Source organism: Astatotilapia calliptera, chromosome 4, assembly GCF_900246225.1.
Source record: "Astatotilapia calliptera chromosome 4, fAstCal1.2, whole genome shotgun sequence".
Taxonomy (NCBI): domain Eukaryota; kingdom Metazoa; phylum Chordata; class Actinopteri; order Cichliformes; family Cichlidae; genus Astatotilapia; species Astatotilapia calliptera.
In genome coordinates, this window is record NC_039305.1 from 11,673,288 (window position 1) to 11,697,200 (window position 23,913).

At 40.5% G+C, this 23,913-nt stretch overlaps 3 protein-coding genes across 15 annotated transcripts in view; 2 read left to right on the plus strand and 1 right to left on the minus strand.

Moving 5' to 3' along the window:
• dnm2a (dynamin 2a) overlaps positions 1-12,017 on the minus strand; it is a 33,793-nt gene extending 21,776 nt beyond the window's left edge. For 5 of the 10 annotated variants that reach the window (XM_026164704.1, XM_026164711.1, XM_026164710.1 and 2 more), the window contains exons 1-3: positions 11,524-12,017; positions 1,208-1,281; positions 838-987 (exon numbers count right to left, since the gene is read on the minus strand). In XM_026164704.1, coding sequence (XP_026020489.1) covers positions 838-987; positions 1,208-1,281; positions 11,524-11,684 — 385 coding nt within the window. In that variant the 5' untranslated portion in view covers positions 11,685-12,017. The remainder of the gene's footprint in view (positions 1-837; positions 988-1,207; positions 1,282-11,523) is intronic. The other 5 variants (XM_026164708.1, XM_026164705.1, XM_026164706.1 and 2 more) reach the window with 1 other exon arrangement.
• Positions 12,018-12,120: 103 nt separating this feature from the next.
• On the plus strand, positions 12,121-17,142 carry qtrt1 (queuine tRNA-ribosyltransferase 1). The gene is made up of 9 exons (XM_026164712.1): positions 12,121-12,464; positions 12,584-12,652; positions 12,765-12,903; positions 13,017-13,211; positions 14,769-14,907; positions 15,209-15,284; positions 15,383-15,492; positions 15,821-15,905; positions 16,609-17,142. Exons 1-9 carry the CDS (start codon positions 12,186-12,188, stop codon positions 16,759-16,761), a joined length of 1,245 nt encoding a protein of 414 aa, XP_026020497.1. The 5' UTR covers positions 12,121-12,185; the 3' UTR covers positions 16,762-17,142.
• Positions 17,143-17,151: 9 nt separating this feature from the next.
• Positions 17,152-23,913, plus strand: part of kcnt2b (potassium sodium-activated channel subfamily T member 2b) — a 44,499-nt gene continuing 37,737 nt past the window's right edge. For 2 of the 4 annotated variants that reach the window (XM_026164696.1, XM_026164698.1), the window contains exons 1-2: positions 17,152-17,781; positions 18,501-18,969. In XM_026164696.1, the coding sequence (XP_026020481.1) occupies positions 18,881-18,969 (89 nt within the window). In that variant the 5' untranslated portion in view covers positions 17,152-17,781; positions 18,501-18,880. The remainder of the gene's footprint in view (positions 17,782-18,500; positions 18,970-23,913) is intronic. The other 2 variants (XM_026164699.1, XM_026164700.1) reach the window with 2 other exon arrangements.

Below are 23,913 nucleotides of genomic sequence, written 5' to 3' on the forward strand. Positions count from 1 at the left end.
GATATCCACCATTTTGAAGTCAAGAGTAAATTTTAGTGCCATTTATTAACCAACTCAAATGCACACTGTCCAATCTGCTCCACACTAGGCATTCTTGATAAGACTCCACGCATAAATACAACTAAATGCCAATGCCAGGCCACAGTCAGAGCATCATGTACCGGTAACAAGAACAGACATTGTGCGCAAAAGATCATTCAATGTACATGATATTTTCATTGTGGGTTCTACACATGATAAAGGGCAACATGACATATAATTGGTGTGTTGTCCATTACCAACTAGAGGCACAAGAAGTGATCTGTAACTTGACAGCCCTGAAAACATCTACATGCATGCAGGAAATTGCTGCAGCATTCCCTGATTATAGCACACCATCTCAGCATGCAAAGTTGCAATAGCCCTGCAGCTTTACTTTACATTTTGTTATTTACATTAACATGGCTTATCATTCACATGGATGCAACAGTGACTTTTATTTCTTTCTACAGCTGACCCAAAGGCTTTTATTATAAGAACCATCCAGCAATAAGAGAATGACCTTTGGAAAGCTAATTTGTAAAGTTCAAAAGTGTGCTGTATAAATAAATTAACCTATCAGACAGTACTGTGCTAAAACAATGATCAGTTTTAAAGAGAAACAGAGGATTAACATTCACACTCACAGTATGAGCAAAATGCACCCTGAAATAGAATTTATGGTCGTATCTGCAATGGCTTAGAAAAAAAAAGGGTGTGGGGGGTAATGGTCTTAATATGTACATGAGAGCAAAGAGTTTTAAAAAATGATTTTCTGGACTTTGTGATTAAAGTTTCAAAAAGACTTGTGTCCATTACCGTGTGGGGAGTACACCCTCAGGTTAATTGGGATAGGAGAGATGCCTTTGTTGGAGCCTGTTATCCTGTCGGTCTCTGCCTCAATTTCTGCCCGCACTTCATCAAAATCCACGAACTTCTTTCCTTTGCAGTGCAAGAATTCAGCATATTCTACACACAGTGACAGGGTAACGTTTACAAGGGAGATGGGGAGACAGAGGACAAAGGGAACAAAAAGGAAAGGGAGAGCGAGAGAGAAAATATTAAATGGATGAAAGCAGCAAATAGAAGACAGTGTGCCTAGCTTGAGGCATTGTGACCGAGAGGCCATATGCAGGGCAGCTACAAAAGGAGATTGGGATGTGGCTGTGTACAGGACTGACATACTCACCTGCTTTATTGTTGATCAGCTGCAAAATTAGAGGTCTGCGGGTCACAATGCCTGAGCCACGTGGAAGGAAGTCCCTGAGTGAAAGAGACAGAGAGAAAAAAATAAAAAAATAAACACCAGATACTTTGTAAAGGTGACACAAAAGACATAATACAAGCAATCAAGATGAAAAGAAAGAGACAGGAAGAAAGAAAAAGTTACATCAATTCTTTACTGCACTCAATGTCCATTTCCCCACTGTTTGGCCTCTGGTAAATTGATGGGCACAGGAGAATTTCACGCCTCCAACTTCACTCACAACAAATTAAATGTGACAAAGTCATTTTCTCTCATCATTACAGCAAGACAGACCAATACAGGCACACCCACTGCTGCTAGTTAGAGCTGGGCGATAGAACGATAACGATATGTATCGCGATATAACTTTTACTCGATAGAGAAATTAAGCTATCGCGATAGACCTCGCCGCTCTTGTCCTCTTAAAATAAAAAAAATAAAAAAAGGTCAGCCAATCCAAACTAAGTAGCGCAGAGCCGAACCAATCACAGCCGCAGCGTCACGTCTTGTGACTTGTTACGTACAGCACAAGTGCCAAGCCGCACGTGTGTTTGTTTGGGAAGCAGCCAGCGGGTCATGGAGGAAATGAGTGTGCCGACTAGAAAAATCAACCGAGCGTGACCGAAGAGAAAACAGATGATGGTTCCAATGCCGGAGAGATTGTCGAACGGAAGAGCCATAGAAGTTCCGTAGTGTGAAGGTATTTCGGCTATTTCAAGTCTGACAAAAAACAGAGTAGCGCGCACTGTAAATTGTGCCGAAAGCAAGTCTGGAAATACAATAAACTGGTGCATGCGTCACACTGTGCGCCACGTTATTGTTTCGGTGAAATGAATTTCTACAATACTGTTACTGTTAATTCTACTCTCTGCAGTGTTTAAATGCTTACATATACACACAGTTACTGTCCCTCCACACATACGACTCTGTTCTGCTTCTATGCCGCAGCTTTGTTTACTTTTTCCCACCGAGGCTTCTAGACTTCTGATTGGCCAACATTTCTGCACGGTTAGGAATCTAGCGCCACCTGCTGCTTTGGCATGTTCATAGCAGCGTTTTCCTTCATTTCTGCCTTTATGTGTGGACGGGATTATTTTTTAAAACGAAAACGGAAAATCTCCGTTTTCAAAAATACCCGTGTACGTGTGGACGTAGCCTCAGTCTCTGACTGGAAGCGCTAATTCGTCATTCGGCTTTTGTCAGACTAAAGTAACTGTTAAAACTGTTTGAAAAGCTCAGCTATACAACAAGGAGAGATTGACAATTTCCTTTTAGTTCTCAGTTTATTTGATATTGACAAAAGTTAGTCAGTTTTGTCTGTTCTTCTGTAAAACAAACTAAGATTTATTTTTAGAATTAATATTTTGTTTCTAAGTGGAATTGACAATTTAGTTTAGTATGAGCAAAATGCACCCTAAAACAGAATTTATGGTCATATCTGCAATGGCTTACACAAACTTCATTTTTCAATTTATGGATCTCCTTTCATAATGAACCAAACAGCGTGTAATTATAATGCCATCTAAGAACAGATCCCCCAGGACGTCCACAGACAGTGATCCTTAGAACACAATGAAGGCACCTGTGCTTATCTTACCGCTTTAAATGCATTTGCGATTCACAGTTCAATGGTTTGCAAACAGTTAAACTAATATTTGATGCAATATCTTAAAAAAGAAAAACAGAAAAAAAAAAAAAACTAGACAAAGAGGAAGCACACATTAAACCAGTAAAGTCTCACAAAGGCTTCAGTGTGTCCTCAGTAAACGGAGGTTTTCAAAAGCTTTGAGTCACTATGTCGCAGTTAGGCTAAGAACACAACTTTGAGTCCCCAACTTTCTTTGTAATATTTTTAAATGCCAGCATCGACCAATAACCAGCTAAGCTTTTATTGTAACACAGGAAACAATGTTTTATCACTGAAGCACAACAGCTTTGGAGAAATTTCTAATTAGATTGTCGAGTTCATGGGCTACAATTTAAAATTTGTTGTCTGACAAGAGAAAAATATGACTACAGTTTCAGTCAGAAATATTCAACCTGGAAAACCTGGAAAAACACTCTAGTGATGGGATTCATATTTTATGAAAAGATTAACTAAAACCTTGATGCTCCACTTGGAAATAGCACCGATTCGGAAGATAAAAATTGAATAGAGCGTGGCAGAGTACAAAACGGATAAAGAGACTGGATTAAGAGAAGATACCATTACTTGACTTGTCAAAAACAAATTATCCTGAAGTAAGTGCATTAAAAGCTTCATGACTAGCATTAATACTTTTAAAACCAAAGGTGGACAGGCGCCACTCTAAATGTCTGAAAGTGTGATGGCAGGGAAGCCAGTCTTGACAAGACCACCAGCAGGTCTCCTGCTGAGATATCACATAAGCCCCAAGACCAAGCACAGATGGACAGGCTTTATAGCTAAATCTTTAATTTTCATGGAGTTGGTAACTGTGGAACCTCGATCCCTCTCAAAGCAGATGAATAGGCTGAAAGACTGAATTTAAAAATAAATAAATAAATAAATAAATGATAAAAATAAATATGAATCGACTAGCTCAGCCCTATGACACAGACCACGCCAGATACCCACAGAGAGTTGTGTGGTTTACTGAATGCAGTTGTAGGTTCAATAAAATTATGCAACTTATCATCTGTATCAATAGTTCAGCAATTTTGGAATACATTTATTCTTCTCCTCACCAAATAGTTTTGCCTTTTCTTCAACATCGAGAAAAGTTTCCCCCTGTAACATTTAAACTTGTGTATAATGCTTCCAGCCGTGTCTTGAAACTTTTTGGTGTAACAAGAAAATCTTTTCACTTCTGTTGTATGTTTCTTTTATGTTTAAAACTCAGCTTGAAGATGTGCATAGGCGGTGCATTTATCTGTATTACAGCTAAAGAAAATTCAGTGTTGTTATGATTATCCAAAAGCTTACTTCAATTCCAGGGGAGAAGATGTGTGGCAGCAAAGCTGAGGAGGCAACTTTGAGTTTCGACTTTTTTCCTCTGTAATGATGTCTTATGTTATTCTGTCTTGTGTTTTTCGCTTTTAGTGTGCTACATAGCTTGTGTATATAAAATGTCTGGAGTTTGTGTTTTGTAACATAGCAAAACACCTTGTCTGGAGTCAATCCCTTTCTTCTGCTGGTTTATCTACATGAATATAACACATTTACATAAGGCTGCCTTTAAGTCCACCATTACCACTTTCTACAGCCACTTGGATAACTCCACAAAGTGTCAGTGATGTTCAAAGCAGGCCAAATGGCTTGTCTTTTGGTTGTCTTTATGCACTTTTGGGCCTTCTTTGAAAGTGAGTTAAAGAGATGAGAGCCATTCTATTTTTGTTTTGTCTTTAACATTAAATCCTGTAAATCTGTTATGGTAGATGCCAAACACAAAACTATCAACAAATAAGTCACCATTGCATGGGCTTCCTAAATATGAACACGGCAAGGGACAACAACTGCAGACGTTAAACTTCATTGTATTGATTTTAACTGAGCATCATCACAAGTTGTAACCATGAAATAATGATTTTTGTTTGTTAGGGTCTTACAAATGTTGGCTTTGGATGTGCAGTTTTTTGACAAATGAAGAAAAGCACATCTCACACTATGGAACATAACATCCTGTTCAAAATTTCGACTGAGTAACATAAATGTAGTTTCACTATCTGTAAACCACTTGAAAAACAAGCCATTATCAGATTCAGATCTCCGGCCTACAGTTTCAGCTAGCAGTTGTTAGATTTTGTGTCAATGCCAGCAACATGTAATGCTTTTCCCACACTAGGCCCCAGCTTGGAGAATAGGTTGAATAGGTGCACCTACAACTGGCTTTCATCATGCCAACTGCAAAATGTAATGCAGTGCATAAGCTTTAGATGACAGCAAACAAACAACGGGTGCAACAGTGCACAACTGAGACACCAAGCTTATAGGAAACAATGAGAAGTTACTCAGTTACCTTTTTTGTTCCTCTTAAAGTGACAGAGTACCTATGGAATTTTTAACCACATGGATAACCCTGCTTAGTCAGCCTTCAGATAAACGCCTCCACCCAGTTTTCTGCAGACCCGTATAAATTTTGAATGTCAAGTCTGCTGCCCTACAAACATACTACATCTGGTGGTAATCAGTATTCCCAGGCCAGGAATACTGCTAGAAGTGATGAGTGCGTCACTAACCCACATCCTCTTTTTCTTCTCATTACCAGGCCTACATGTCTAAGGGCCCTGTGGATGAAAGCAATGTGTCACCCACAGGATAAAAGAGGGGAGCTTCCATACTACTCACTGCTTGTTAGGCCTAGACTGTGATCAAACAGTGGGGAATATCCCAAACCTTCTCACCAGTTGACCAGGGGTCAGCAAAAATCCACAGGTCAGTGGTTCACCACTGGTGCTGTGTAAGGCAGAAAGCTGTGGATCAGATTTAGAGAAAAAAAAAAAAAAAAAGAGGAGAAGAGAGAAAAAGAAGAAAGCCACTTTGTGCGTTTCAGGTGTGACAAGATTAGATCAGATGTGGAAAATGGTATGAAGAAGCTGTCTAGGGAAGCCAGCAAGCATTGGTGGTAAAGGATACTCTCCACTGACTTCTCGGTAGTGAAATCCCATCTTACGGTCTCTACAAGTGGTCACTGGTAAAAGATCCACAGCAATAAAATAAAGTGCCCATAATGTTTGGTTCAAAGTGCTCTTTTGAGGAGACATACAGCAAGGACAGAATTGAGCCAGTCAGTCTGCGCAGACAGAATTGGATAAACTGCAGTGACATATTGAAAAGAAGCAAGAGGCCAGGGTTCCATTATTGATGCGCTGTAAATGATAGAAGAGGCTGAGCAGCTTGTGTATCATTTGATGCATTATGCATTGCCAAGCAAAGAGCATCAATCCATGCGCTGCCCTCCCTTCATTTGAACACAAGAGAAAGCAAAATCAAGAGTGACTAGGGAAGGGAGAGAATGAGAGCCAACTCCCCTCCCCCTGCCTGCCAGCCCCTATACCCTCTGCCTCTTACAAACAGGCAGAGCAACCCTGTCCTCCTTCTCCTCATGCCTATACAGGGGTACAAAGTCTCCTTTTCAAGCATACAAACCGAAATGAAAAATGCTAAAGTCACAGCAGGTCCTCCCAGGAGGGCATAGCACACAAAAAAAAATGTGTTTGTGGTTTGGTGGGACTTCAGGAGGTCTCTGGAGTGGCTATGAACATATAATTATGGCAATCCACATTCCCGCTCCGCAGTTTGTCAATGAGAGCACGAAGAGCCATTGCCAGGCAGCAAAGTCTCCTGAAGCACTACCAAAATCCAACTGCTTAGTGGAAAATCCCTTCACTCTCTGCCACTCAACTGAGTGTGCTCCTTCTTCTTTGATTGCACTACACAAAAGCATCCATACTTCTGCTTGAATTGCTCAATAATTCCCGCCATCATGCCAGAGTACTTGCAGAAAGGACAGCAAAGCTTGACCATCAACCTTGAGTGAATAGGTTTTATGTCAACATGGTCATATTTTGATAAATGTGCCATGAAATCAAAGCAGAGCAATGTTTAAAATATTTTATCAGATCAAGACAAAGTTCTAAGCTTCAGAGAGTTTCTGACAGTTTCACCTATTCTTGGGTGTTTGTGACGTGTACAGGATATAGTTGCTTGGTATCCAAATTTGCTATTTGTGAAGGGGTAGCTAATCAGAAGAAAGTCAGTTCAAAGGAAGGAAGTCCTTGAAGATAGAGCTAAAGTAGCTTGTTTCAGATGGCGGCTGAAATGAAGAGCTGCACAAAAGGAGATAACAACAAAGCCACTCTATTCTAGTGAGCATAATAGGTCCCCTTTAAACTTAACTGATCAAACACTTAAAAAAAAAAAGTCTGTTTTTGCAGCGTAGTTGCCACAGATCTGATAATAACCTCCGCCCAGGCCAGCTTGCACTACAAGATATGACGTCTTTGCGCCCAACTGATACAATGAAATCACAACACACCAAAGCCAAAACAGAGACATGGGTGTGATCAGCATCTCTGAACTGAAAATACTTGCACTGGTTCATAAACATTTCAGTAGAGTAACACACACAGAAAGAAAATTTGCTTATTATTCAAGATAGTTCTTAACTACACAGATTACTTTTTTCTTTGTAATACCTTAGTATATCTTCTGGTAAGGACCAGTAAATTAACTCAAAGCAATACAGACTATTTTTTTTTATTTTTTCACTTGTATTTTTATTCCTATTTATTTGTATATTTTATTTATATTGTCTCTGTATTTATTTATATATATATGTGTATGTGTGTGTGTGTATAACTCTGTAACTTCTGTCGGTGCTGTACTTTTTTGGAAATCGAATTTCCCAGAGGAACCCACCCGAGGGATTAATAAAGTTCTATCTAATCTAATCTATTGTAAATATTTATTTAGTCAATCAAGTCAGTGTTGCAGTAAAACACCCATTAAGTTGGCTGGGTGGATAATGTAATAAGATTAGATGCGTACCAACAGACTGAAACACAAGCTACCGTAATTGTCGGGCTATAAGCCGCTACTTTTTGCACAAGCTTTGAACCCTGCGGCTTTTAGTCAGGTGCGGCTTTTCTATGGATTGTCCATGATTTTTGTCATATCATAAGACGATTTGTTTTGTGTGTTCCGCTGTTGTACGGCACTACGTTGCCTGGCGGAAGGATCGGGGTTCAAGAGTGGTATGTTAGTCACATGTCCGTCCGCCAGGCAACGTAGTGCCGTACGAAGTAGCGCGAAAAACAAACTTCAAAGTAGCGGTACGCGTTCAGCGGGAGGCGTGGATGATGAGCGGCGATAAACTTGCGAAAAGCAAGTTATGCTCAACTCCACCGGTGGATTCTGACAGCGTGGAAAAGTGTGAAAGCATCCACGATCACCAACGGATTTTGAAGGGCTGGACTGCTGCATGATGGAGAGGAGGACACTGCCACGGCCCTTCAGAGGGTGTTCGACTCTGACACTGACAACGAGGATTTCTTTGGTTTTGAAAGTGACAACGAAGGAGAGAAGCGGAGAGTGGATGACGAAGCCATCCTGAGCCTGTTTGTATCCGACACTGGAGGAGAGGACTTTGGTGGTTTTAGTGCGCAGGAAGAAGAGAAATATGGTGGTGAATGACTGACTTTTCTTCTTGTTAAAGCTGTGTCACTGCACCTGAGCCTAAAAGGTAGTCCGAATCTATTTTTCTGGTGTGCTGTAGGTTACTGTTATGTACTACATGTGCAAATATGTACCTATAACTTGTTTTTCAAAATATTAATAAAAGTGATGTCTCCAAACAGCCATCTCTTTCCTGACAATTCCCTTTGTGCATATTCTCTTACATATGATAAGTCAACATTGAAACACCTGCGGCTTTTAGTCAGGTGCGGCTAATGTATGTACAAAACAGGATTTTCCCCTGATTTTAGCTTGTGCGGCTAATATTCAGGTGCGCTTTGTAGTCCGGGAAATACGGTAATTTATTAAACAAACTTCTCCCCAGCAAGAATGTGGATCAACCACGCAAAACATATTTGTCTTCCACACTAATGCTGTTGAAAGCAGAGGCCAAAAGAATAGCAAGTTAGGTCACATGATCCCAAAAGCAGCCCAACGTTTTCCCTCTCCAGTGAAACCCGGAAATCTAAAGCAGAAACCAAGCAGCATCCGACGTGCTTTTTGTGGCGGTCAAACATTTGCTAAATTAACAGTGAGGCGGTGAGGTCACTTGGCACCTGTGGATCATGACATCAGCATGAAGTTCAGGTGAGAGAGAGAAAGCGAGCAGCTTTTACAGTCTGTGGCAGAATCATCACTCCATTGTCCCAGTTATTTTCCCAGCAATAAGTGACACTGTTTCTATTGTTGCTGGTACGTCAAAAGGGGGGGAAAAAAACAAACAAACAAAAAAAAACAGAGGGATTATTTTCATCCCATAGGACACAGATATGAAGCCAGCCTTTTACACACAACATGCACCTCACCAAAGATCTCAGTCACTGGGGAAATTACAGATCAGCCATTACCGAGTGTAACAGAAGCTCAGTACTCATGGTGAAAAGAAAAAAGAACACCACAAAAAAAAAAAAAAAAAAAAAATTAAAAAGGCGAAACCACAGAGAATTGCAAATGAAGTTTTCCACAACACCATTACACGCATCATTTTCATCTGCTTTGAATTTTTTTTTTTTAAATGAGTAGAACACATGGTACAAGGTTTAGGTATCGGTTCAAACAAACCTTTTAGTCAACAATGACTCATGAGTTTGCCCAATGCTTTAGCAGTGTACAGCAACTCCTAAAGTGTGCCTAGCCTGACTTATTTTACTACTCTAAATGATCTGCACAGCAGAAGGAAATTAAATTTTCCCCAAATCAACCACTGATCTGTTTGAATCTCAGGACACCTATACGTAGCTTTGCCAACATACAGGTTTAGCAAGGGTTTTACAAGTGAAGTTAAAAAACAATTCAACATGTTCCTCCATTTGTTTCCAGTAGCCATGCCTCACAGGTGCCAAAAACAACCCAGTGTTAGCATCCCAATTGTGGTGTGTGGCTCACAGTGGCACTAATCCTGTACACAGCACTAATTGGATAATCAACAGTCCTCATATGGTTGTGTTTTTAGGTGTCATTTTAAAAATCAAGAAACAGCTGTTACATGTCAAAATGCCCAATGGAGGGAACAAATTCCAAGATCCGTGCTTCGAGGTTGAAGTAAGATTGTTTCAGCTGGTCAGCCCTCATTAAATTCACCCGCACAGCATCAACATGCAAACAGAGTAAATGGTGTTCTTTTCAATATTAAGCACACCTTATGAAAGGTACATGAAAGTGAACAGCCTACAATGCTACAATAATTTGTCAGCACATGGATGTATGTTTGCCCTGTAAACACGCATAAAGTGGAAAACCAGCACGATAGCAAATCACGGTCACCATGAAATGTCTCAAGTTAATTGCTGCCGATTTGTGTTGAGTGTTCTCCCAGCACAAAGTCCCACTCGTCCAAATTACTGCACACTGAGTGGAAGTCTAATCTGCATGCATGTTCTTGCCCGAGAGTAGTTACAACATGCTCTTGTCTCCGTTTTTATAACCAAAAGCCTATGTGCATGCCATCTTGATAGCCAATGTGCCTTCTTCAGTCTGCCGACCAGCCTGCATACATGTGTGGGTTGGGCTACACACTGATTGTCTCTCAAAGGAGGTGAAATCCTGTTAAACAAGCTACTACAGAGCAAACTTGTTATGTTTCTTTTTACTGCAGGGTGATCTCACTCATTGCTGTTGCAGGCGACAACAACAAGACCAGCCTGATGACAATGATAGAGCCAGTCTGGTAAGGAGGACCGTAGATTAAAAGCAATGCATCTCAAAAAACAGTAATGTCAAGTCTGTTTCTATAATTTCTAAACGTTGGCCAAAAACAGAAACAAAAGAGGAAGCTGGTAAGGGAAGTTATGTCTGCTATGTTGAGGAAATGTCAGCACTGTAAAGAGAGACAGTCTGCTTTGAGGTCAAAGTTTTGTGTCAAAATGCAATAAGTAGCTGTAAAAATACAAGTTAGGTGACTTTCTGCCTACACTGCGATACCCCTTTTATTCCATACACCTTGCCAGTTACCATCCAATAAAACTCCCTCCCTTGTAAAACAAACAGTCATCCCTCCATCTTTTAAATTTGTTGGTAATATAAATTCTGCAGGACTCTCAGGGTGTGGCCTGTAGTTATCAATATGAGAACAAAAGGGGGAAAAGCCCATTAAGCTAGATTACAGGAAAGATTACGTGCACTAAGGTCTATTGAAAAAATGGCAACCCAGAACAAGCCTTTAATCATATTAAAACATATTGGGCAGGACAAACGAATTTATCAGCAAATGCAAGACAACAGTTGGTGGTCCAATCGAGTTGGGGAAGAAAAAAAAAAATTGTATGAAGTAAAGAAAAGAGAGAAAAAGTAAGCTTCTTTTTAAGATCGTAACACAAATATCACACTACATAAATACACAAGAACAGTATGTATCTGAAGTTGTTGAATCTACAGCGCAAGTGCGTAAATCAATATTGACGTTACGTTCTGGGAAAGTGACGTTAGCTTAGCTTTATGCGACTGGCATTTCCAAAAGTACCGTACCTCCCAGACCAAAAAACGGGCTGTTTGACAACGTACGACCTAGCATGGCCTGTTAGAAGGGCGTAACACTACACTAGCTCATTTAACACTTATCACTTACCTGCCAACGAAATTCTCCAAAACCGAGCTTTTTCCAGCGCTCTGCCCACCGACCACCGCGATCTGAGGAAGGTCTAAATTACAACTCTGGCCAATGGAGCTGAATGCGTCTTGAAGCTTGTTGATGAGGGGAATCAGGTCTTCCATGCCCCGGTTCCCCATGGCTTCGTGAGCTTGAAGAGCCCCTTCAATTCAACACAGACCAGAGGCTAATGCTAGCGAGCTCAGTAACGTTAGCTTAGCAGCAAGGTGCTCTCGGGTTACTCTAGAGTGCTAAAACCCCGCCTCTTCAGCTCGGGCTTTTATTCACTTTTTGAATACTTGTGCGCTTCCCAGTAATGCAGTTCACACCAATATCATATCGTATAATAACAAAACGCCTCAACTAAATACCCAGGCAGTCGAAACGGACGGAAAACTCGCAAGCAAAACTTCCTCTACACAAACACCATCCGGTCACAGAAGATGACATCCTATCGGTGCCGGTTACTATAGCCCCGCCTCTCTTGCACAAATAAAAGCGGTTTATTGGCTAATGTTGCTGCCGCTTCACCAAACTTCGTTTTGATTGGACGTCTTAACGCTCGAATCAGATAATTAATTTCTAATTGGTCGTCACGATTGTCAGTTGGAGGTCCGTTCATGTCACGTGATCGGTAAAACATGGCTGCCCCCATAGAGTGTGGGGCTCATACAGAAACTATAGAGAACAACATGTCCCTAAAGAAAGCTTTGTCTCCTCTCTCTTTGCGAATTGTTGCTGAATGCCCAGTAACTAAAGCGAGAGCCTGTGATCTAATACTGCCGCATAGCACCGTTAGCACCCCGGTTTTCATGCCCGTCGGGACTCAGGGGACCCTGAAGGGAATCACTGTGGATCAGCTGGAAGATCTGGGATGTCGGATTTGCCTTGGAAACACATACCACCTTGGAATGAGACCGGTATGCAGGTTTGCTATAACGCAAATTTAATTTTTATCTCGTGTTTTACTGGGCATAAACCATTTGTTGACGATTTCATGTCAGTTTTCTTGTGTAAATGTCTTTTCTGCTGCCTAAAGGGTCCCGATTTGATTGAGAAAGCCAATGGTTTGCATGGGTTCATGAACTGGAAGAGAAATCTTTTAACTGTGAGTTTAACTTCACATTTTATTTGTCATACGTGGATGACAAATAAAAGTACAACATGTGACTGGAAACTTTTGTCTTAAAAACCACGCGTTCCTTTTTCTTTGCTCACAGGACAGTGGAGGGTTTCAGATGGTGTCTCTCGTCGAGCTCTCCGAAGTTACGGAGGAAGGAGTCAAGTTCAGGTCCCCCTACGACGGCAAAGAAATCTTACTAAGTCCTGAGAAGTCTATCAGCATACAGAACAGTCTGGGTCAGCAAGGAGTAAAATAACTGACTCAGCATTAACCAGCAGATACTCTGAGCTTTCGTCAGTATTTCTGTGGCTGACGGACAGCACCTCCATGTTTCTTTGTGTTCTTCCAGGGTCAGACATCATGATGCAGCTGGATGACGTGGTCAGCAGTACTGTGACAGGACCACGGGTAGAAGAGGCCATGCATAGATCCGTTCGCTGGCTGGACCGCTGTATAGCAGCCAATAAAAATCGAGACAAACAAAACCTCTTTGCCATCATTCAGGGAGGATTGAATGCAGAGCTGCGCAAGGCCTGTCTAGATGGTAAAAAAACAAACAAACAGAGGCTGATGCTGACACTGAGATTCCTTTAATGATAAATATATTTTGGCTGATGTGCTTTACAAACGCACATTGATATAAAGGCTGAAATTTGACTGTTAAGTCCTTTAAGATCCCCCGTTTATGATCGGATTGATCTAAAATTGGCAGGCATGCTGGAAGAAAAGCACACAGGGAAATGTTCTTGCTTTTTGATGGTACTATCTTATATATTCAGACAGTATGTAAGTTAGGTTAAAGTGGGGGAATTATTAGTTTTGTTTATCACAAACTATCAGTGAAATGTGAAGCTGCTGATGCATCCTCACCACTGTCTGCTCAGATGATGTGCCCTTTGCTACATGTGCTGCAGAGGATATGTGCTGAGTTACAGCTTCTCGAAGAAAACAAAGCCATATTAGACATACGTGGGGTGGGCTAAAATTTGGCACTTTTCGTGGCACTATTCACTGTATTTTTCCAGCATTTTAGAGCTGAAATAACTTAAAATACAGAATATAGTCACATTAAATTCTCCGAGCTGAAAAAACACACTTGGGCTGTGTTTAAAAAAAATCAATTTTACACCCGTTCAAATGTCAGAAGTCAAAGTCAAATCTCATCTTTTTTCAGCTTGTTTTTTTTTTTTTTATAACCTGCATTTGAGCATCAATATCAGAGAGACATAACAGTTTCAACACCACAGCGTCACCAGTTAATATGTTGTTAATATTCTTGTTAATCAAGTTAATCTTGGTACCCTGGGTTTTTTATGTTTTCTAATAATTCACTGGAGAAAACATCAAAAAAAGCACATTTGTGTAAACTGCACAGGGTTATATTAATACATGAGTTGGGTGTCTGGTCAAAACAAGTTACAGCAAATATATTTACCTAAATTTTGATACCATTTTCTAGCCATGATTTATTCTTTGTCAAATTTTCTAATGTCTTAAAAAACAGTATATCCACCAATATGTACTTTAAGAACCTAAAAACTGGGAAAACATTTCTTTTGGAATAGCTTCATAACACATACCAAGTTTTTTTTTTTTGTTTTTTTTTTAACAAGGAAATCTGTTGCTTCTAAGGAGCTCAGGTGGGAGGCACTTACTGGATTTTATTTTATTTTTTTCCATGGACTTACATGACTATATGCTGATGACCACTAGATCTATAATGTGCTGATACTGGTCAAACTTAACTTAATTAATATGAGTGGGTCTCCATTAACTAATCTTGCTCTTTCACTTTCTTCATGTACCGATATTGAAAATCAAGCTGAATAATTTCATCGTATTTATGAAGGCTGAATACATGCTAAAATGCCTTGATCACTTTTTCCTCTTACACTTATTTCAGTAAGTGGAAAAGTGGCAGCATTAACTAAAAAGTTTACATGTTTCAGTCTATTGAGGAAGCTTATGTGAAACAAAGATATCAGGGCGTGGTGAGGAACTAATCCGAGTTATTTAAAGGGCCATGCAGTTTGGAAAGGGCATCAGAATTCAAGATAAGGGATCAGACTTTCACTTAAGATATTGTTTCTTCTTCCTGTAGAAATGACTAAGCGTGATGTTCCTGGTTTTGCCATTGGCGGACTGAGTGGAGGAGAAGAGAAGGATGACTTCTGGCAGATGGTGACACTAAGCACTGATCACCTGCCTCGGGAAAAACCCCGCTATCTCATGGGTGTAGGGTATGTTTACTGGTTTTCACTGAAATCCATCATGAGAACCTGGTTGTTTACCTCCTGAGCCTGGTTCTGCCAGAGGTTTCTTCCTGTTAAAAGGGAGTTTTTCCTTCCCACTGTTGCCAAAGTGCTTACTCATAAGGGGTCATATGATTGTTGGGTTTTTCTCTGTGTGTAATATTGCAGGGTCTACCTTACCATATAAAGTGCCTTGAGGCGACGGCTGTTGTGATTAAATAAAATGTAATTGAATATTGGCTGTGGTACATTTAACCACGTAATAAATTCACATGGTCATGTGTTGTAGGTATGCTGTGGATCTGGTGGTATGCGTCGCCCTGGGATGTGATATGTTTGACTGCGTTTTCCCAACACGCACTGCGGTAATCCGTCTTTACCTTTTGAGAAATCGCATTAGGATCCACAACTGACTTCAGATGTATTTCATTCTGTTCTGACAGTCATGGTTCTTTTCTCTCAGAGGTTTGGCTCTGCCTTGGTGCCCTGGGGAACTCTCCAAGTGAAACATAAGCAGTATGCCAAAGATTTCCAGCCCATAGACCCAGACTGCCAGTGTCCTACCTGCAAGAAGTAAGTCAGTTTGCCAAAGCATTTTCTTTACTGTGACAGAAATTGAAGCCTAGAAAGTTCTTTTTAGTGCCCTAGAACAGCTCTTTTAGCCAGCTGGCTCTTATTCTACCTGTTTTCATTTTATATTTATTTATTTTGAGAAAATTAAATCTAGATAATAACATCTTTGAAGACTAGCAAAAATAAGTCCTTTGGCATCACTTGGTCTAAAATGTCCTGCAGACAAAAGCAGAGTGTTCTGTGAAAGGAGGAAGCTCAAAATCTGGGTAGGCGGGGGGTTTATTCAGCACTTAAATAATGTAAATAATGTCTGCATTTCCTCTTTCAGGCACAGTCGAGCTTACCTGCATGCTCTGTTTAAGAGTGACACTGCAGCCATGCATCACATCACTATCCACAACATCGCCTACCAGGTCAGTTCGAGCAAAATCTTCTATGACTGACAAAGTACAGGTTTCTTTATTTTATTCTGACAGTTTTCTCATGTGCTTCAAAGCAGGCGACATACTAAAAAGGCACATGCATGGAATAAATCTGACGATTAATCAGTTTATTATTCTCCTGTATCTGCCATCTTCAGTCAATAAGCTTGAAGTGCGACATATTTTTCACAGTATGTTTGAAAGTTGAATTTCTCTGGCAGAAATATGAAGAAAAATGTCTATCTTTTCAAATTTATGTGACGTGACGATACCCTTCTCTCAGTGATGGCTATTAAATCCTTCAGTATGGTTTGTGTGGCAGGAGCACAACTCGTTTTGTTGCTTTGACATAATCAGAAGCACAAAAAGCCAAATATTCTTACAGATATGTCGCCAAAATGGGTGTTAGGAAATCGTAACCAATATAATCCAATCGATTACGCATCCTATTTGTTTGCTGGTTCTTTTTTTTCTTTTTAAGCCACTTGTATGGTGGTTCTGGAGTGTCCAGGAGTGATGGTTGATGGTTAATGCCTCATTAACTTTTTAATGGATCGCTGCAAAACATTAACATACTACCTCAGAGGACACTGACCTGTAGCTGACCTTGTGCACAGCAGAAGATCATTTCCCACTGCAGATCAATAAGAATCGCATTATTTTTCCTCAGTTCATCAATCATTTGTCTTTGCAGCTCACGCTGATGCGCTCTGTGAGAGAGAGCATTGTGGAAGGCCGCTTCCCTGAGTTCATACGGACGTTCATGAAGCGACTGTTTCCTTCTGGTGACCAGTACCCCAGCTGGGCTGTGGATGCTTTAGCTTCTGTTAACGTTACTTTGGACTAGAAGCTGGGAGATGACTGTTCGCTATTCATCTCAACTGACAGATTTTATATTGTTTTAAATGACTTTTTTATGGCTGATTGTTTTCTACTCTTTGTCTGTATTTGTATATGAATTGCTTGTTTTGTTGGCGGTGAGGAGAATGGCTTTTGATCTACTGGAATAAAGCCGATTGTCCCTTGCAACAGGCTGCTTTACGCAGCCTCTGCAGATTGTCCTCAGAGTACACATTATGGTAATGTTAGACTGAATGCAGTTTAAATGAGGTTTGAAACACATGAACTATTTCCTCTGATATCCGCAGACAGTTTTGTGTTGTTACCATGGCTACACAGCCAGGCTCACCCACTTGAAATTAAATATTTTTGCCTTCCTGTCAACCTCTTTAATGTTTTAATGGCTAAGTGTATTACAGAGGTACCTTTTTTTTTCCTTTTTACCAAAGGCAGAGTAATAGTCGACGTGTATATATTCTCAGCTTTTAACTTTAATTTTAACAGACAAATTGTTGTCAGCTGTTTGCAAAGATGAATGAAGATTGCTTCCTGATTGGCCACCAGAGGGCGAAATGGATACAACTACTGCAGGCTTACGACAACCTGAATATGTTTGTGCAAGTTTCCTAATTGGGGAGAAAGTTAATCTGTCTGGAAGCGCAAAATAACAAACATTTACATTTAGATGAGTCATTTGAGTTTACAAACGCACTGACGCCAACGTGCTTACAATCCAAGCCCAACATCGATCAAATCAACCTTAGGTGGCAGTAAACCTTTTGACGTTTTGGTTTTGTGTGGAGCCCACGGAGAGGCTGCTTTATCAATATTAATCCATGAAAGTTAATTTGAATAACACCTGTTGTCTGCGGCTTTGGGTCAACAGGCCTCTTAAGCACCGTATTTGAATTTCATCACCTCTTCTGTTGTGACCAAGAGTTTCTACAAGATTAAACCCCTAAGAGGTGAAGTGTGACCGACTAATATATAGCACAGATGTTTGAGTACTGATTGAAACTGTAAAGCGGTAAGTTTGAAAGCTTTTATTCCCTTAATTACATATGTGTATTGATTATGTCCATTAAGGGAGGATACAGAATTCAAATGGTGGCCTGGATTCCCATTTTATTTATTTATTTAAAGTCTGTGATTAATTGTGTGGGGTTTTTTTTTTTTTTTTTGTATCTTCTGCTTTGATTGGGTATTTTGAATACACTTAGCATATGTATACATAGTAAGAGAGCAGCAGCACTCAGAGCTCATTTGGTAAGCCGTGTAGAATCGTGTTAAGTGTCTGGAAATGAATATGCACGACCAAAGCCTTGCGCTAAATAAATTGCTCTCATGTATTTTTAAAGCAGAGCAATTCCCAACATGACAAACACGTCTCCTGATTGAAAACAACCAACAGCTGATATTTATGAAAAGAATAATACTGAAGAAAAATGTGGAAAACTATAGCGCCGAAATAGACTCACGACTGAGATCCGCGCTGGTCTCTACAGTGCAGTAGATATTTCTGGGCATCACGTGTGCGTATGTGTAACAGTTTAATTATTATTATCGTGGGTTACAGAGATCATTATCGTTCACAGTGTAGAGCAGATGTGGACGGAGAGAGAGCTTATTGCTGATTGAAAATAATATTAAAATCACAGTTTTTCTCGATGTTTATTTTGGTTAGACTAAGGGGAGGGGGGGAAAGTGGCAACAGCTTCTCCTCGACGTTTCTTTACACATTTGCAGTCAGTGCGTCCATGTGGAGCTCTGGGAGGGAGGATGCTGGTGTTAAAGAGAGACAACCAGTTGCTCTCCAGCTGTCACAGAAAAGTGGAGCCACCCCTACCCACCGACGGATGAACGTCTTCGACCTGTTGCCTCAGTGTGAAGAAAAGTAGAGCTGCATTGTGACGGGTGGCAGAGAAGAGAGATGTTTTTTTCTTTTTTTTCTGAAGAAGGACGAATACGGTACCATGAGGTGTATCAATGTGTTCGTTACTGATTTATGTTCTGAATAGCAGAAGGAAGAGGAACTGAGTTGGTTTTGGAGGAGATCACCTCCTCGCTGTGGAGGTGCGGTTTGCGGTGGTATTTGTCTCTGTCTCTGGGTTTTGAGGAGGGGGACCATGGTCGAACTGGAGAAGGAGGTGCTCCCGCTGCCCCCTCGGTACCGGTTCCGAGACCTGTTGCTCGGGGACTGGCAGAGCGACGACAGGTATGAATGCAGCTGCTTGTAGCGTTTACGCACGGCGCACCGAATCCGTTGCGCATCAGTACAACATCAGAACATTATATCACTGTGTCTAGAAAGTACTCATTTCTTTTGCACCGCCATCAAATCACTCTGATCTCAACAGATCAGGTGCATGAATGTCTCGGAGAATTTTATGGTCAGCTTTGCAGTTCTGTTTAAAGGGCGCTGCTGCAACAGGTTTTCTCGTCTCCCTGTGTGCGCAGAGGCGACTGGTGATAATACTGTTAAGACAATACAGGCAATATGAAAGCATAGAAGAAAACATATTTTAAAAGACACCTTAATCTTAAGTTGTTTTGTTTTTTTTAATTCTTTTCGTGCAAGAGGCGCGTTTGTGCAAATCTACACATATAAAGTGTTACAAAATAATCCTTTGATTGAATTCAAATGAGAAGAATTAAAGAACAGTTACAGCAAGGAATGCCTACATTGGGCTATTCCCTTTTTATGTATTCCCTAAAGCCCTCGTTTCTGAGATTTACAGTGAAACATCTGCCACCTGGGTAAGCAGTTTCAAATGGTCTCCCTCAGTAACTAGCAATTAACCTTTGCTTACTCTCCAGTAGATTTGATGTGCTATATATGATATGCATTGCTTAATTCTACAATTTCATTATGCTGGCTAATGGAAAAGCTTAACCTCCATCGTGCCTGTATTTCTTGTTGCTATGTGGAATTGAGGCCCAAAAACCCTTACGTGTGGGCTTGTGTGGGTGTTTCAAAACAGATTATTGGGGAAAGTTGTTATTAAAAACGCAGAGGACACGATCGGTCAATATTTAAGCATTGCCTGGATTTATAACTTGTATGTTTGGTCTTCTGTGGCCCTGACCTCTTAGGGCTCTTATTCTGAACAGCTAAAAAGTCTAAAAAGGCCTGTTCTCTCTGCTCCCAGCCTTCTGTAATTTGTCAGCTATTGCCCTAGGACAAATGTTTCAGTGCAGTGTGACCTCAGTCACCAGATTAGAGAGGTTATGATGCTTGTTTCTTAGAAGTCTATGAGACACAAGAGGACCCTTTTATAGGTCAGATACCTCATCTTCTATAGGAGAGGGGGGGGGAAACAAAACATCCAATGACAATGCAGTAGGTAATTTAACCAAAATGAATCTTTCAAAAGCCAAATTAATACACAGCTGAAGTGTGGATGTGAATAATTTGGTTGGAAGGGCTGCTGAGACAGTTGGAGAGGACTCTGTGTATGCTGGTGCCACAGATGTGCTGTAATAACTCGCAAACACATGATGTTGATTGGTGTTTCAGGAATATCCTTTAAGTGCCTTGGACGACACACAGGTACTGATTAATGGTGTGTGTACTGTGCATGTTATTTTGTCATTTGTCAGAGCTCTAGTGTCTGGCACACACACAAGCACTAGCTGTTTACCCACTGCCTAGATAATGAGCTTTTGTAAACAAAAAATACCTCCAATGTCTGTTTTTGCCACGCTTCATAGATTTCTCTTAGCATCCGCACGCCGACTTACACAAATGAAAATGAAAGAGCAGTCGAGTGGAGGGTCAGCATGCTGATCTCAGTTCCTCATTGGGAGCAAAGTGAGAAATATGACTGATAGTGACAGAGTTTTCCTGCTGTAGGCCATAAATCTATAGAAGTAGCCTCTGCACAAACACCCTAAATAAATAAGCAGACACTTCCCTTGGGCTCAGGTGCACAGATAGCTCTGTACAGTATGACTACATCCCCTAACTCCAACATATTTTCTCACATCAAAATGTCAGTGTGAGTATGCATAACTTATCTCCTTGACACATATGGTACAGTGTGCTCTGGAAAAACATGCATTACTGAGCCCTTTAATCCCTCTTCTGTCACCCTCCGCTGGCCTTTCCCTTTCCTCCTCTCTTCTGTTTGCATCGCTCTAAGTGTGTGTTTGCGTGTGTGCATTTGTGTGTGTCCGTACATCTCCCTCACTTCACATTTCCACCATCCCTCTCGTTTCTGATTGAAGTGCCTTCAATACCGTGTAGCCACCCCCCAGACTGCTCCTGTAACTCAGTCGAATAGATTTTACCGTAGCCACCAAAAGGTCCTCAAGTTAAGAATTTCTAGCAGGCTTTTAAAGATGGGAATCGATTTAATAATTTATTTCACACACAGGGATCTGATCTTTCTGACTATACATTTATCGGTGTGGTGCATGACTCCTTTTCTGTCTACCCCTGCTGGTCCTTCAGTTCGCTTCATGTTCGGCTTAAACTGCAAACATATCAGATTTTGTCTTGACAATTCAGCAGTGGCTGCATTTTCTTTCCTCAAATTGGAACAAGCAGTGAATAAAACGGGATAAGAATTAAGTCCAAGACAGAATTTGAATAGGGGGTCGGCTGTTGAAATTTTGTTTGCCGCAGCCAATTATTGTTAGCTCTATCGCTCCCATAACTCCAAAACCTAAATCAAGATTATTTCTGGTGACTGATCAATAATTAAATGTGGGTCATTTTGTCATTTGTGTCGGGAGCGAAGACGTAAAAACATTTTATTGCCACTCTTCTGTTTATATGGTTACCATTTATATTTTTTTTGGCAGCGAGTCAGAGGCTTCTGTTTAGAGGAAATGCCAGATGACTGAACAATTAAATACAGATCTTTTGCAGGCTGGCGGATTTTGCCAGAGTAAGGAGCTGTCTTGTTTTTGCTTGAAATGAATTTGATATTGAGTCCTGTAACTGATTAATTCATGGCATGGTTGTTATCACTAATCAAAGATTTACAAAAGGCTATGATTCTTTCACCCAAAATGATATGCATTATTATTCTAACATATTTTATACATTTTGAAAGTACATTTTGCTGTATTGCAGAGCAATACCGGTACTTTTTTTTCCTCAAAGTTGCTAAAATGGCCAACATAGAAGCACACATAACTATTACACTTCTCCACTTCTATAATTAATTTGTTTTAAAGGTGAATTAAATACAACAGTCTCCTCTGCTCCACAATAGAAATCCTCAGTGGGAGCTTATGTCTGAGTCCTGGATTACCATACAAATGACAGGCTTTTGTCCTTAAAACAATTTCTTATTGGCTGTCGCCTCCACATCTTCTCTCGCTTAATCTCCGTCTCAGTCTGCTCTCCTTTCTCCTCGTGTCCCTATTCCCCTTTCTTCTCTCTTAATTCTTCCTGTCAAGTCTTAATCTAGTAAGGCCAACGTGGCGCATGATCCATCAATACTGTCAATATTCATGTTCCAGTTAGTTTTACTGTCCTTTGATTTGGCACTAAGGTGGATTCCAGAGTCCTTTAGTGTGTCATTTAGAACCCCTGTAAGGTTCATTCATATCTTTCATAACTCAGATTATAAAGCTGATGACTATCTCTGTCCAGAACTGTGGAATCAGAGATGTATTATGCATCATGGGTATCTCGCAAGCCAGAACTGACATAAAGCAGGCTCTTGTCAATAGATTGCTTTTATGATAAACAGTCACTTGAAAAAGTGATATCTATCAAATGTATGCCTGGATGAGAGAAAGGAGGTGAAGAGGGAGCTCATCACCTCATTTATGAATCCTGTACGTGTCTGCACATTTATTTCTGGAAAATATGTAAAGTGAACTTAGAAACACTTTGTTAATGGAAAGTAATTGGCGGGGTGAGTGGGAGAAGGGGGGGGGGGGTCTGAATTGTTAATGGAAAGCTTGGAACATAAAGTGAAGTGAGCTAATAAAACTAAAGCATCAGGTCTCATGAATTAATTTCTATTAATTAAAAAGGTGTTCCATAAATGACACTCTAATTAATATAGGAGAACAGGATGGGTTGCATGTGGTACAAACACAGAACTATTTTAGAACAAATGACAGGGTATGATTGGGGGAAAAGCAGGGTGTATAGGCAGTCTGAGCATAATTCTGCTGTAAACAATATTTTGAACATGAGCCGCTGCTCTCTTTGTGACAAGGCTGTCTGCACAACAGGGAAGACGTTACCTAAGGCAGAGTGAGAGACATGAGAGACATTTCATTTTAGTTGCAGTGTCATAGTTTATCACAGTCACATTTTAGTTTCTTTTTTGTTACTGTAGCAACCCCGCATATATATGTGTGTGCATATATGTATGTATATATACAGAACCTGTCAGCATGGATTCTGGTACAGCGGTCAGTTAGTGTCAGCTTCAAGCGGGTGTTCCTCAACACCAAGTTGCAGCTTTACTGATAAAACGCTGAGCGGGATTTATTAGAAACTACCTCTAGAATTTGGAGTGGAGAGGATGGAATGGCCTCCATGAAGGTCTGACCTCAATCACTCTGAACAGTTGTGGGATCAGCTTGGGCATGCTGTTCATGCCAGAATGACCAACACACCCACACTGGCTGACTTGGAACAATACTCTTTAAAGAATGGGATGCCATCCCACATCAGTGTGTTACCAAGCTGGTGAGCAGCATGAGAAGGCGGTGCCAGGCTGTTGTGGCTGTGTATGATTCGTCCACATGCTACTCAGGCCTCTGTTTCTTAAATGAAGAAATTGTTAAATTACCAATATGCCTTGTTTCTCCAGACTTCAATCATCCAATCCAATAAATAACACAAAACAAGTGATAATAGTATAATAAGCTGTTTGCCATTGGCAGAGAAGATTTGGCAAGTTTTTTGCAAAATCTTTGGAAATAGACTCTCCAATGACATGATGGGTGTGTGTGTGTGTGTGTGTATGTATGTATGTATGTGTATATATATATATATATATATATACACACACACACACACACACACACACACACACACACACACACACACACACACACACACACACACACACACACACTTTGAATGTGGTATTATTGTTGGTGCCTATTGGCCTGGTCTGAGTATCTTCAAAACTGCTGAACTTTTGAGAATCTTCAGCAGAAGAGCATCTCTGGATTAAACCTT